At 43.1% G+C, this 15,611-nt stretch overlaps 1 protein-coding gene across 4 annotated transcripts in view; it reads left to right on the top strand.

Annotated features, from left to right (window-relative positions):
• Positions 1–15,611, top strand: part of TRABD2B (TraB domain containing 2B) — a 231,039-nt gene that overhangs the window by 2,799 nt on the left and 212,629 nt on the right. For all 4 annotated transcript variants that reach the window (XM_018553025.1, XM_018553026.1, XM_018553023.1 and 1 more), the window contains exon 2: positions 285–845. In XM_018553025.1, coding sequence (XP_018408527.1) covers positions 285–845 — 561 coding nt within the window. The remainder of the gene's footprint in view (positions 1–284; positions 846–15,611) is intronic.

Below are 15,611 nucleotides of genomic sequence, written 5' to 3'. Positions count from 1 at the left end.
TATATATATAAACAAACATATCTATCTCAGGGGTGCGCATAATAATATTTCAGGAGCCAGTCTGTCCAATCCAGGAGCCAGCTCCATTAACAACTAGAGAAAAACCCAAAAGTTAAGAATTAGCTGTCATTTTTAAGGAACATTGGCTATCTGGCTCCTGGGATTTGTCCAGTTCATATATACAGTATATGGTATATATGATACATATATTTATCATCCCACTTTAAAATTAAACTGATGACTTTCCATAAACTGACTAACCAGGTTCTATTGTTCTTTTACAGCAAGAAGAACTAAATTCATTCTTGTGGACCGTTAAAAGAAACCCTCCTGCTTATCTCTTTGGAACCATCCATGTACCGTACACCAGAGTTTGGGACTATATACCCCAGAACTCCAAAAAAGCTTTTCAGGAGAGCACTAATGTGTACTTTGAGCTGGACCTGACGGATCCTTATACAATTTCAGCACTAGCTAGCTGTCAAATGCTCCCGCAAGGGGAGAACCTGCAGGACGTCCTACCCAAGGACCTCTACCGCAGACTCAAGAGACATTTGGAGTATGTCAAGTTAATGATGCCTCACTGGATGACCCCAGACCAGAGGGGCAAGGGTCTCTACGCAGATTATCTGTTTAATGCCATTGCTGGGAACTGGGAGAGAAAGAGACCAGTGTGGGTGATGCTTATGGTGAACTCTTTAACAGAGGCAGACATCAGGTCTCGAGGAGTACCTGTCTTGGATTTATACTTGGCCCAAGAAGCAGACAGGATGCGGAAGAAGACTGGAGCTGTGGAGAGGGTAGAGGAGCAATGCCACCCCCTTAACAGGTTAAACCTGTCCCAGGTAGGACCCCAGATTTCTTTATTACCTTCCTGAAGCCAGATCAGCAATGGAAGATGTTTTGTGAGCTGTATTTTCCTTATGTGTGAAATTATGCAAAAGGTTCCTCAAGCTTTGGGGTTAAAGTGCATATTGAAAATGTTTATTTGTGAATGATGTTTCTCATAAGGACTTTAGTATTTTGATGCTCCTTACTACGTATTATGACTTGCTCTGTTACTTAATCATCACAAATGACTATCCAATCTAAAGAATTCAGTGTGACATGTACTAACTGTAGACACAATCCTGAACGATATCTCAGCTGGTCATAGATATTGGTTGGACATCCAGGAATGATCCAAGTACCCAGCAATCATTTCCTAACAGAATTTTGCATTTAAATTTGCATGTAAAGCCTAAACTTCCTTATTTGCTGAAGATAGAGTAGGGAAGAGTTAAAACCCCTTATTTTTGTGCTGTCTGTGCCCTGCCAGGGAGATTTCCCTTTACTACCTGTTTAGAGATGCAACAGGAAATGAGAGGAAATCTTGCCAAAGTTAACAGAATATCCGTCTTAGGCCTTGTTCCCATGGGTACCTGAGAGGCTGTAAAAGAGTCAATTGATCTGTGATTTTACTGCCCACCAATAACTTAATATAGGGGTTGCTCATGCGTGTACATATGCCATGGGCAAGATGCTTTGCATCACAGCATGGCAAATTTTAAACAGCGTGCCATATTTAGAAGGTGTCCATTTGCCAAATGTGACCATGTAATCAATGGAACTGAGCCACAAACCTCCTTGCGGTCGCTGTTGTGGAGCAGTATTGCAATAATAATTCCACATTGGGATAATAAAAAAAAAATGCATTCAGGAGGTAGCAGTATCCTGTCCTGAGCACTGGGCAGCCCCTGCTCAGGGGCTGGTGGAGCCTGCCGCCGTGCACACAACACCTTAGAGAGTAGTATTAGGAACATGTGTTCCTATTGAAGGATTTTCTTTTACCTCAGATTTTGTTTGGATTTCTTCTCACTTTCTGCCTTGGTGACAATGTAGGGCTGAATCTCTCCAGCGGTGTCCCAGACAGCAATAAAAACTCTTTCTTACACTCTCCAAAAACGTAAAAAAATATACACTTTAATAAGTATGCTCATATGGTATGGTATGCTCATATGGTACAACTGTGTATGTTAACCTGTTGGAGGAGAGGGAGTAGACACATACGGTTTTATCAGAACTTCTAAAATCCAACCCAAAATTACATTTCACATGTCTTGCCTGAGGAAGGGGATCCTATGTGACCCCGAAAGGTTGCACTTGTGTGATATGTTGCATTCACATCAATAAAGACGTATCATATCTGTAATTGGAGTACCGGTGTTCTAGTCATATCATGTGCATTGGACCGTGCCATCCGTTGACCACCGCTGCACCCACCTTCTCATTCTTAGATTAAGCGGTCAGGAGTGCGATGGGTATATGGAGTTCACAATTAAAACTGGTGCACTCTAGAACAATTGGCTGCAGGTGTCCACTGCTATTCATGGCCATAAAGACCTTTACCAGATCACCAACGATCGTCCCATGTGCCACCAGCTGTGAATTTACATGTAGACCAATTGAGGTGCGTACATTTTTGTGCCATAAGTGCGAAGAAGCAGTCACTCTTAAAGAGTATCTAACCCAAGCAGTCACTCTTAAAGAGTATCTAAAATGTAATTATTAGTGCTCATAAATGGAGGCTCATCCAGTGATCTAGAGCTAGTAACACACCTTATGTCCTAGGCTGACAACACCCACCCTACTGTATCACTGGAGGAGCAACGTTGTCACCCTAGGAAAGGAAGCATGTGAAGACTACTGAACCCGTTCCCCTCTCGTCATCTCCATAACATTGGAAGATATGTTCTGTTGTCCACCACAGAGAGAACAGGGAACCATGTAACTGATAAGAGCACAGGCAGAGAGCATAGGGAGTTATCAGCAGGATCAAGAGGTATTTTTTGCACTTCTTAAACAGGTATAACAAGATTTTTTATATGGTATATTTAATGGAAAAAACAGGACCAAATAAGAAACGTTCATTGTTAGGGTTACATACACTTTATACTTAAACAATATCCAGGCTTACAAAACACAGAAATATTCAAGGTGACCTGCTACAGGTTTTACTGCCAAATCACTCGATCCCCTTGTATGGTCACTCACTTTAAGTATCAGTTGCACAATCTGCTGTAGCTCTGCCCTTGGTGTCAATGCACAAATTAAAAGCACCCATGTAGTAGGGTCTGGGTGGTTCAACATGGACGTATGGCCAATGTCACAGAACGAGACTGCAACGCTCAGCCTTGACCTTATCACCAGTGACACAATACATACACTTTTCAACAATCTGGATTTTATCATTATGCCTGAATGGGAATTCTCATTAACAGAAGGCTTGTTTCGTTGATACTTTTTGAAAGTGGGAAAGAATTTAGCATTGTACCCCCTTCCTCTCACTACAGGGGTTATCCAAACAAAGTCTATTAACTATGTTATCGCCAGCAGCCTATGTTGATAATGTTACATAGGAAGGAGATTAACGCTGCTGTATCACGATCATTCCTTTGAAAATCAGGTATTGATGATTTGTTTGAGTTTTGCTTTTAGATATATTTTATTTCTCTACGATGATTCTGGTTTCTGCTTTCCATGAGATAGTAGCAGCTGATGTTTGCTCAGGTTAAAGATACCCACAGGCAAAAAAACCCCAGCTTTTTGAGTTAAGCATTTGCTCATCTAAGGAAGATGGTTGGGAGAAGAAGGGATTTTTGTCCTTAAATTTTATTTTCTCATTTGTTTGTTTTATCTAAAGATAATCAATGAGCACAATATATTTGCATTTCCTATAGCTGGAAACATTAGCTGGATGTTAAGAACCGCGTATTTAAAAATATTTTTTGGGAAAGGAAAATAGAAGTATTTTATTTAAATGTTATTGTTTGTTTTATTTTTTAAGTGTACAAACATTTTAACTGATGTTTTATGTTATTTCTACAGTATTTATATCACATAATTATTTTACCAACAAACATTTAACATGAGGTGCATCTTTGCCAGCCTTGCACTTCTGCTTGCATGTACACTGTGTATAACCCAGGCTGGACAAATCCCAGGAGCCAGGTAGCAAATGCTCCTTAAAAAATACAGCTGGTGCCTAAAGCCTCATTCACACGAGTAACGGCCGGCACGTATAACTCTGTGCTGCATGCACGGCCGTATCGGGCAGCTCCCGGGAAGGACAGGTGCTGCGTGTGATTAGTACACAGCCCCTGTCCTTCTCTATGGGACTACGCAGCCGTACGCCACCCTACGCTCACCCCGAGTGCAGGTCCGTACGGGTGCGGGTGTCCCAGCTTGGACGCAGACAGGATCCATCCTGGCATTGTACAAGTACGGACACCCGCATAGACATGCTGGGCGGGTGAGTGTAAGGTGGCGTATGGCCACGTACTCCCATAGAGAAAGACAGGGGCTGCGTACTAATCACACGCAGCACCTGTCCTTCCCGGGAGCTGCCCGATACGGCCGTGCACACATCACGGAGCTGTACATGCCGGCCTTTTCTTATGTGAATGAGGCCTAACTGTTGAGGCTTTTTTTGTTGTTGTCTATGGAGCTGGCTCCTAAGAAAAAATCTTGCAGGCCCCTGGATTATACAAAACCCCTTGGTATGACTCGGTAACATGATGCCCCATATCCGCCTGCCACACACACTCTTTCAGTTGACTAGACCTGATAGGCAGCCCAACCGCCAACTTAAAGAATTACTCCAATAAAACTTTTTATTAACCCTTCCATTGGGGCTACCCCCACACTGCAAGGGTTATGTGCTAGGCAAAAAAAATAACAAAGTTATATTCACCCAAAGCTTTGAGCCGGCCAGCTGTCATAGAGCTCCCTCCTACCTGTCACCTCCTTCACAGCAGCACTGGAATCTTCCTCAGCGTCCTCATGTCTATACACTGTGTATAGACATTGATGATTTATGGAACATTAGAGCGCTGGAGAGGAGGGGGAGATACACTCGAAGGACCGGCCTAAGAAGAAGCCTGCTCAGAATACAGCTCAGTATTTCTTTTTTTTTTAACCTAGACACAAACAACCATTTAACCCTTGCATTGCAGAGGTAGCCCCACTGCAAGGGTTAATGAAAAAAAAATTTCTTTAAGTAGACCTCGTGGCAGGCTAACATCGCTGTTGCTAATTGCGAGGAAGTGACTTAGTGTTGTCAGCCTGCGATAGGAAGTGCTGCTACTGGCAGGATCTCTATGTAGGAAATTTAGCGACAGATTCACAAAAAAACATTTCCTAAAAAACTGTATACAGTGAGACACGATGCCAAACATGCTGAAAAATTGATTGGGTTCTTGTTCACTACTGTGCGATTTTAAGCACTCCAGCCACTGCTCAACAATGTATAACAAAAGGAATCCCATTATTTTCAATTGGGCCTATTCAGACCTATGCATTGCATTGCGACTTGGTACTTCTTTTGGTACTACAAAGTGCGTTTTTAGCCCCATAAACTTTTTGGAAGCGCATGAAAAACTTGTATTTATGTACTAATATATGCATTTGCGTGATGACAGCAAACCAGACCCCCTTCCAACCTTTACTTTATTTCACCTTTAGTGGCCAAAATAAAAATGTATAATGCTTTAAAATGCATTACAAATTCATTGAAATACATACATAAAATACATACACAAGTGTGCAGCAAAAATGCACAAAACAATGCATGAAAATGCAGGCAGAATGGAGACGTAGGGTTTGCATGCACTTTAGCACACAAACTACAAAAACAATTGCTTTTAAATGCTGTTTATTTCCTTCATGAACTCATAGGAAGTATGACTGAGGGTGTACAAAGCACATCATTAACCTAACATGATCTGTGCTGAAAGGGTCCCATCTCTCCCACCTCAGCAAGTTATGATTCTGTGATTCTCTTTGTATACATTGGAGTACATAGTATCTTGTATTTGTCCTCTTTGACGCAGTTCAGTGATGGGTCACTGACACATCATCCTAAAGTTTCCCAAGACCCTGGTATAAAACGTGTTAGCATGGTATGTATATTTAGTAAACTGTGCTGTGTGGGTTGTCTGTTTATACACAGTCTCCACACGGAGCATGTACTATATACATCTGGGACCCAACAACAATGAGAGCGCACAGACAAGTTTACAAATTCCCTGTCACAAGCCGACAGACCACAAACACAGCAACGCTGCACAAAATACACAGAAGATGTCATTATTCTGTTTTTGGCTGAAAATGGACCTAGCAAAAATAGCAACATGACGTCCTTCTATAGTCGGCCTGTTTTTAGATTCCGGCAGCATTCCCTCCTCTCTGTAAATGTCAATCTGTTTTTTTTTTATCTTACCTGTCCCGACAAGTGAAGGAATCCTCTTCTTTGCCCAGCAACACCATCACAGGGACCACCGGTGTCTTCACTAGATATGATTGGTAGTAAGGGCGAGAATTATCAAATGCTGATAACCCTCCTTATCAGCGTGCATAGTGATGCAGCTCTGTGCAGCTGCTGAGGGTGACAATGCTGCAGTGATTTCACTGCAGGCCCTGCAGCGTTGTCTCCCTCCTGAAGGAAGTGGGCTGGCAGAATTACCAGGTATTTTATCTATGACAGAAAGAGTATAATTTGAATAAGCTGTAGAATTTAAAGTGACACTTCACTCAGGAGTTAAATCTTAAAAATACATTCAAGTACCTTAACTATTAACAAAAATGTATCTTTTTTGTGTATCACTCGGCTGTAGATCCTCAAATCATCTCTGAATTGGTGCTGACACTGTCCTTCCTTCTGCAGGGTGGCTACTTGTGTTCCCCATGGTCCCTGTGTGTGTTGTAAAGTAGTCATCGCTCTTGTGATGGAGTACAATCTCAATACTAATTAGTAAACTAAACATGAGCTTGTAGTCCACTCTCCCGTGTAGCTCCCATAATGGACTACAATCTAACATTTAGTTTATTCATTTGTATTGAGATTTAGTCCATCACGGGAGCGAGCTTGGAACGGTGGCTACTTTTCAACACACACGGGGAACATGGGGAACAAAAGTAGCCCCCCTCCAAAAGGAAGGACAGTGTCAGCACCAATTCAGCTTCCTGTGATAGCCAGTCATTGCGGAGGGATCCACGAAATTGGTATCATGATTTCCGTTGATTGGCTTTGGAGACCAATGTTCAGCCTACGTGCTGGTCTGAGACTGCATGACCAAGCCCTCTGCTGTGTAAAAGAGCCCAGAAAAAAAAAGTATTACCGTATTTTGCGTTCCATAAGACGCACCGGACCATAGGACGCAGGGAGGTCCGGCGCGCCTTATGGAGCACTCGACAGACCGTTGCTTCTGTCACAGCTTCTGTGACAGAAGCTGCAGTTAGTGACCGCTGAGACAGGAGGCACTGTGATTACAGCGCCACGGTCTCAGTGATCACACAGAGCAGACGAAGAACGTCCGTTCTTCGTCTGCTCTATGGGATCTCGATCACCGCCACTGTCGCCGCTGCTTGGTTTTAATACAAGTGATCTAATCATATCACCTGTATTAAACAAGAAGTGGCTCCTACTGTACATTTAGCTCTGCTTTAGCAGAGCTAAATGTACAAAAATGGGGGGGGGGGGGGAAAAGTGCGTTGTATGGAGCGAAAAATACGGGTACATACTCTGTTTATTATTTATTAGATTTGATGGATAGATGGGATTACTTAGAGATACACTATCCATTCAGGACAAAGTGACAGTGTCCTAATAAAGGGCCTGCCTTGAACCTCTGATACCCACCTTGCCAGCACTCCCTCCCCATTCCTGCCTCCCTAATGCCAGCTGATGTTTGAAGATACAGGCTTAAAGGAGAACTATGAGATGAGTGATTTCCACTCACCTCATAGTTCTAGCCGACCTGTGACAATGAGACTGTCACAGGTCGGCTCAGTAGATCGGGGGGTGAGCGAACACATACCAGGTTCGCTCACCTCTCGATCCTGTCACGTCTCTCTGCTGTGACGGGGGGAGGGGCTGCATTCCCTTCTCCCCGCTCCGATCTGCCAGCGCTGACTGGCGGAACGGACGGGGGGAGGGGGCGGGTACAGCTGGCTCTGCCTCTAGATAGGCAGAGTCAGCTGTCACTCACGCAGCTGGGTGGATCCCTTCATCCACGTCGGGATCCGCTCCGACTGCGGCGTCTCAGTATACCGCGAGCTGTAGCTCGCGGTATACTGAGCTTAGGGTAACGGGAGGATGCTAGTTTGTGTCCTCCCGTTAACCTAAGGAGAACTATGGGGAAAAACACTGACCCCATAGTTCTCCTTTAAGAATTAACTCCTGAGTTTATTGTCACTTTAGTCCTAAAGTCAGAGAGTTCAAGCCCTTAGTAACAAAACTTACACCCGTACCAGAGACACAGAGAAGAGTCTTCACTTGCTAAATAAGGTAATATAATGAATCTTGTAGTGTTGCTGTCCATTGAGTCATCATGGCTCAGGGCTATACCTTTTTCCCAGAATCCTCTCTACCATTGCCATTTGTCACACTGTAACACGGACCTCTCAACTTCGACAGTGCCTTCAGGCTGCAAGCAGTCATTTCTGTCCTGTACTTCTTCCTAAAGCAGTCCTTGGACGAGATTCGTGAAGATTCCACAATGACTTTTTGAAGCCCTTCATACTTGGTGTTCTTGAGGTGGCAGTGAAGATCAGGGCGTAAATGAGATCATATTCTAGCAGCTGAAAACTAAACACGGCTCTATTTAAGTCCCTTTTTCATCCGGAAATAATATTGCCAGGGGAAGGTTGTAAAAATCATATCAGGTTACATAAATATTATATAACATGCCACTCTTACATCCGAGTAGAATTTGGGAGGACAATTTTCTGCAAAGGTCACAAACTCTGTCACAGGCAAAGAAAAACACGACTGGCAGAAAACCAATGTTATTTGAAACCGTCTGTCTGGATGTTGGTAATGGTGATCAGAAGGATACAGCTTACCATTCACCCACACGCCAATTATGATAATTACTGGCCTGTCATATCTGCTCTGGATTGGCCAGTTAGTTCTCCTGGTGACTTTTGAAATCACAGGTCAAGTACACCCGGCTATGTGTATATTGTGTTTGTGAAAATCTCTTTCAATCTATCCACGGAACAAGGACATAAAACATTTTTTCAGTTATATTGTTAAAAGTATATCTAATCCCAAGAGCAAAAATATTTATATATTAAAGATTACCTGTCATTAGATGTGGTGGCTGCATTTTCTACACGTAGGTAAAAGTACCTGTTGATCCTGCCGGAAATTCACAGGTCTATTCACAAAAGGGTGAAGAGTTTGGAGAAGACGTTGGAAGTGAACAATCTAGGAAGACATAGCTGAACTGGAAAGTAAGCTGAATTAGAGAATTTTTCCAAATCAGCTATTTAGACCTAGATTGTTCACTTGTCCTGCCTTCTCCAAACTCTTCACCCTTTTGTGAATAGATCTGTAAGTGTCCTTCCTATGCACTTAACTACACAACACCTCCTCCCTATGTAATGGAGATGAGGAAAGGGGAAGCTGTTTGCCATCTAAATCAAGAGAGCAGCCTAGGGTGACAATTCAATCCCTGCATGGATAGAGAGCGGTGAGTGAGCGTTGTCACCCCGGGGCAGGAAGTGTGTCACTGGCAGAATCACTAGGTGAAGATAAAAACAAACAACAAACCAATTTAGCTACCATATATATCTAAGGACTGGTAAGCTGCAATATATTCCATTTTTGTTTTTAGGTTTAGATGCACTTTATTGCAGCATCCGTACGTTTGCAAGTTCTGTCTGTGTATGGTAAATTAGATATGCATAAATGTTATATAAGGGACTGATTTACAAATCTTCCACCCAGCGTACAGCTGAGTGAATAAAGTTTGCACAGCACTACCTCCACTAAATGGTGCTGATGAACATAGGAATTTCCTATCTGCTCTATCTAGTGGGAGTAGTGCTAAGCAGATGGCAATTACCTAGGTATATGCTGGGCAGAAGATTTGTAAATCAGCCCCTAAGTTTTCCTGTGTGCCTAATGAAGAAGAATGGACCGCAAGATCATATTGGCCAATAGGGATGAGCTTAAGGGTTGGGTCGATCTTGAGTTTGACCTAAACCCAAGCTGTTCACAGTTTAACAAATGGGTGAATGATTTGACCAGTTCATCTGCCTGCCGAACCTCCATCTTTGTCATAGCAACTAATGAAGCTGTGTGCCCTGCATCATTGGTTGCTAGGATGCTAGTGGCTGGGCCACAAAATATCATTGGTTCCTGGGATGCAGGTAGGTGCATCATTACAACCTATGGATCTGTGGAATTGCCAGGATCTTAGCAGCCAATGGCGCTGTGTGGGCTGTTGACCTGGAGGTATGTAGAGTCTGATGTTACTCTGATATTCCTGATCTGTGCATTTTTCCCACTCAGTCACTCCCATTGTGTTTAAGCCAAAGTTTCAGCATGACAGCTATGGAAACTGAGCTGTAAAGAGATACGATATGAAATACAGACGAAGGACATATATGACTTATTTGCAATTATCCACTCCTGAATTGCAAGATAACTCACAGATCATGCTACTTTTGCTGGTGTGTAAGAGATAACATCGTGATCAGAGAGATGTTTCTGCGGCTAAAAGGAACTAACAATATATTTTGATCACACAGTTTTCTGCAAGTTGCGATGTGCCACAAGCCCGCTCCCCCGGGATGTACATTCTTGGATAGCTTTATCATGGGGAAGCAAAACTGAGCACTGAGACCGGGGAAGGATTGCAGCTAATGGACATAATAGAGCTATTCATTTGTCATTTCTCATCTCTGATTTCACTAATCACACCCCGGGACATCTTAGCTGTGATTACAACACTGATAGGATTACCAGGGTGTTAATTGTGCTCAATAAAAGGGACAGGAGGTCCTTCTCACAATTGCCTGAACAATGGCTTTATCCTCACTGTCTTAACCCCTGCAGCTCCACCGAGAAAGTAGTACTGTTATTATTCACTGAAACTCCCCCACACTGTGATTGATTTAAAAGCCTTTAATATGACCTTGATTAGCTGCCCATATCTGATACTGATAGAGATACATTGGGTCCATATGCCCTAAACTGATAGTTCCCTGTTTGGTAGATACTGAAGAGTGAAACCACCGGACAACTTTTAGGCCTGGTTCACACCTGGGCGTTTTACAGCGCGTTTCTAGGCTCTGTAAAACGCTCAACATGTGAAAACCAATGATTGCCTATTGGCATGGTTCCCACCTGGGCGTTTTGCAGCGCGTAGGAACGCGCTGCAAAACGCCCTACGGCCAAAGAAGTACAGGAGCTTCGTTGGGGCGTATTTGCCGCGCGTATCCATTGGGAGCTGCCCCTCTCACAGCATCATCACTCACACTACAGGACCAGTGGCCACTTCCCATCCTAATGACATGGCTGCTGGTCCTGCATTTTATGTGATGACATAGGAGTGCCCTACCACATTCCAGCGCTAAAGAGAAAAGAAAACGGACTACTGAATGTCACGGACTGCAGGTAAAGATAAGTATTATTCTTTGTTAACTAATTTCCTAGATACATCTAGCAAGAGATCCTTTATCAATTAGGAGAAAAACATGTTGAATCACTTGTAGATGCACAGAGTTAGGCTTCAAGGGTGACTACAAACTGGCACTTACCATGATTTACCATCTGATGGTTACAGCAGCAAGCATGATACTTTAGATCTGCTCAACTTGTGAAAATCTCTCTGTATGGGACTGAGCATCTCTGAGCTCCAGAGGTGCTTTTGTTCCTTAGAGACTTGGAACAGCCTGATTATCTCAACAGAAGCACGAAGTTGTGTTCAAAGTTGGTTATGCACAATAAATTAAAATGCTTCACAAGTCTTATTGTCAGCTGTGACTGACCCGGTCCTCATTAGAGTTGGTCAGCTGATGGTCAAATCTTCAATGCTCATCGGCGCAATTCTTTCCAATTCCTGTCACAGGCACATCACAGGAAGGGAAATCTCTCCGCAGGGACACCGACAGCAATAAAATACAGAAAATGATTTTAACCATTCTCTATTCTATCCAAAACTAAACTTTTTGTCTGATGTCCTTTTTTAAGTCATGACAGCAAATAATGTGATCTTTGCACAAACAGACAGTTTTTGACCTTTGTCAAGATCAACTCAGTGACAATTGGAGCATTCTTTAAAATCTGACATTGCCCTTAGCAACCAAACAGATGCTTGCAACAATTTTGTCATGTACTAGCACAATGACAGCTGAACTTGAATTGGCCGTTCATAGAGGGCTTCTGTTTTATTCTACCTTAGAATTTACATCAAGGCCAGCAAACTTGAAAGCCTTTATTAAGCATATACTACATAACCATGGAAAGGTGACCTTATAATCGCAAATCATAAGCAGGCGTGATGAGAACACACCATATTGCAGGGTTTAATGGGGTCTTGGCTTTTCTCTGGAATGTATGACCTGGCAAACTGAGCCTTGACCAATTTTTTATGGCTGACCTCCACTAGACCATCACATTAACAGCCTTTCGTTGCACTTCAGTATTCCTTTCAGTTCACATCCAACAAAATGAATTTCCTTGCATAATATTTTCAGTTTTATCAGTTTCCCAGCCAAAGTAATTTACTTATGGCAGCCATCCATTCTGCGAGTCCTCGGTGTAATTAAATATAACATTTTAAGCTGACTCTGGCACCATTAATGTGTTCCTGACCTTACTTTACTCCGGGATAAATTCAAGCTTGCATGGGTTCAAGAGAAATGTACCCCTCGTTATAATTACAGTTTATTTTTTATTTTAATACTCACCAACATTTACAAGGCATAATTTATTATGCCAACTTAGAATGTCTGTGCTAGGTTCTGGAACACTTTCAAAAAATTTAATCACAATGCAAATGCTTTAAGTGCAGTTGAGCAATAATCTTCCCATGTGTGGATTGTGAACAAATGTAGAAGCAGTCTGGGGGAAGCCGGGGTCAGCAGGATAATAAATTGTACCAGTCAGTGAATTAAATGCCTCCACTGGAAAAGGAAAGGGCTTTGGCATAAGAGAGGAAGCTGAAATTATAGGCAAATGTAGTATATTGTTCTAAAAGTCACTCTTGGCCTTATCCTTCTTGCCTCTTGAACTCTCTTTCGGCATAGCCGGGTACTCTCCGGATCTCGCCCGAGACTCCAGCTGTTTAGTGTTGCTTCCATCTCTCTTGCTACAGGTGGATAAGCGCAGTATCAGCAGTGTCCCTACCTCTGTCAGCTAGGAGCTGGAAGTGACAAATCAGCACTGAGAAGACCGGGAGAAGGGTCTGACTGTGCTCTGTCTCCTCCTTCAGTTCCTCCCTCTCTGCTAACGCATCCCTACCAATGCTGTTCACCTTAGCCAACTAGCCATGTGAAGAGGGAAGAGCTGCCAGAGGAGGAATTTACTCAGTGGCAACAGAACAGGGCACAAAGTCAGGCTGCAGCCACTTAGCCTGCTTTGTCAGCAGTTCACCTACGCTCAAGTCCCTCAATTCTGCTGTACCCTTACTAAGCTGGGTTGACAGTGACTAAGTGCATGCAGCCTGTCACTTCTACTCCCTGGCCACCACACCAACAATTCGCCCCTACACTGCACATTGATCTGCTCATTGGCTCTGCCCCAAAAACATACTTGTCCTGGAAATTGCACACTTTTGCTAGTTACTGTATAATTGGAAACCCTGGGGGCCAGTCATCGTCAAATCATAGCACCATCAGCCCCATACAGTATTTGGCCACAGCATGCTATTGAGTACCATGTGCATAGCTAATTATTCCCTTTTCCTTGTGCCACCCCACTCTCAGGCTCACCAACTTTGAAACGTTCCCAGGTATGTCTAGCTGTTCTTTAAAGCTGGATTCCTGGCAGACAGATATACATCATCTAACAAAGGGTTTGTAACTGTGTTCAGCCAGTTTTGTTATCCAGACACCTGGGCCATTCATCATAGCCATGTTGGAGATTTATGGTTTCTGAACTGCAGTCAAGCAGTATATAGCTGATTCACTCCACCACCATATACAGATTGCTTGTTAAGAGGAATACGTGCCATATTTCTTAGCATTCTGGTTTTCTTTGCGGGCCCTCAGTATCATCACGTACAACTTAAGGGGCCCGCTGGTACTGCATTGTATATGATAAACTACAAAAAGTCCAGTGACATGACCAGACAAGAGGAACGACTTCAGGGAAACGGTTGTGAATACCATAACCAGCAGTGAGGAAGCCTGTGGGACTGTGCTGGGAGGTAAGCATGTATGTCTATTTGAGCCCCCTAGACAAAATGAACATTGTATTGTGCATATGCAGGCGGGCATAGACTTTTTTATATTTAGCTTTAAATTATGGTGTTCAGCTTTGTGTAACAGGCAGATTCCAGGTGAAGCTTGGTTGCAATAAGGCCCTGTTCACACCAGGGCGTTTTCGTTACGCTGATTTTTCCGTGCTGAAACACCAACATTTAAGAACCAATTCATTCCTATGGGGCCTGTTCACACAAACACGTGCAATCGCGCGTTTCAATCCGTCTGTCGCCCAAACTGCTCCCTGAGCTACTTTTTCAGCGCTGATAAGGGCGTTTTCCATATAGACTTCAATGGAAATGCGCTAATCAGCATGTTTTGGTTTTTTTTTAATCATGTTTTAGCGCTGAAATGCACATAAAAACGCCCTTCCAAAAATTGTGCAGAGAATACGCTGAAGGCTGTCACCCTGGTGTGAATGGGACCTAAAGGCCCATTACTTATTTGTTTTCCATTAGCTGCAATACCTTCCCTACACCCAATCAGAATTAATTTGATATTTTTCTATTGAGAGCTGAAAATAAAAAAAAATTTTGATTAGTTCGTGTGAACACTTTTTATGCCTTATGACCTATTTTTTTATTTAAAATAAAAAAAATTGTATAGTGCGCTAACGTTTTTAGCATGACAAAATCACAATGTAAGAAAATAGCATTGACAATCCTCACACAAGTTCATTTCACCTTGTCGTCCTGTAATCCTGTCAGAACGGGACCTGTGAGGAGCTGTAAAGCGAGGAAATCACTAGGCACATGGTTTTCATTCCCAGGTCATTACAGCTGTCATTTATATTGTGCTGTTAGAGCAATGGCTGGCGGATTATAAAGGAAAAGTGCTGGAGATGGGGTGATAATCCCAGAGTGTCACTTCTGTCAAGACAAGAAGATCTCCGAGATTTATTCTCGGCCAAGATTCATACAGGATTTCTATAGACTTCTTCACTGTAGCTTTGCAGAGTTAAAGTGAGACTCTGCGCTGGCAAGAAAATAAAGCTGTGCCCCTCCCCGCCATATGAAGAATAAAATGTTAATTGCGTCTAGTGGATGCTATAATACAGAGTATAACCATACTCTGGCATTCCAATCTTCTTCTCTTCATGTAGGTGGGCTTTCCACCTCATCACCACAGTGCAGGGCCACCAGTAGCTTCTGGTCCTGCATTGTATGTGATGATGTCAGCAAGACGGGTGGCAACATGACCAGTCAAAGACAGGCAAGAAGAGTCATTTCAATGGCATGGTCTTCACAACCAGGACTGGCAGGGAAGAAGACTATGGGGTCTATTCACGAAGCTGCCAAAGGATATAGCCGTAGCTTCGGCCGATCCTTCGGCAAGCTTCGGCCCCAGGACCCTTT

This window comes from Nanorana parkeri, unplaced genomic scaffold, assembly GCF_000935625.1.
Source record: "Nanorana parkeri isolate BGI_ZX_2015 unplaced genomic scaffold, ASM93562v1 scaffold106, whole genome shotgun sequence".
Taxonomy (NCBI): Eukaryota; Metazoa; Chordata; class Amphibia; order Anura; family Dicroglossidae; genus Nanorana; species Nanorana parkeri.
The sequence above is the reverse complement of the archived record's forward strand: the minus strand, read 5'-3'. Positions and strand labels throughout refer to the sequence as shown.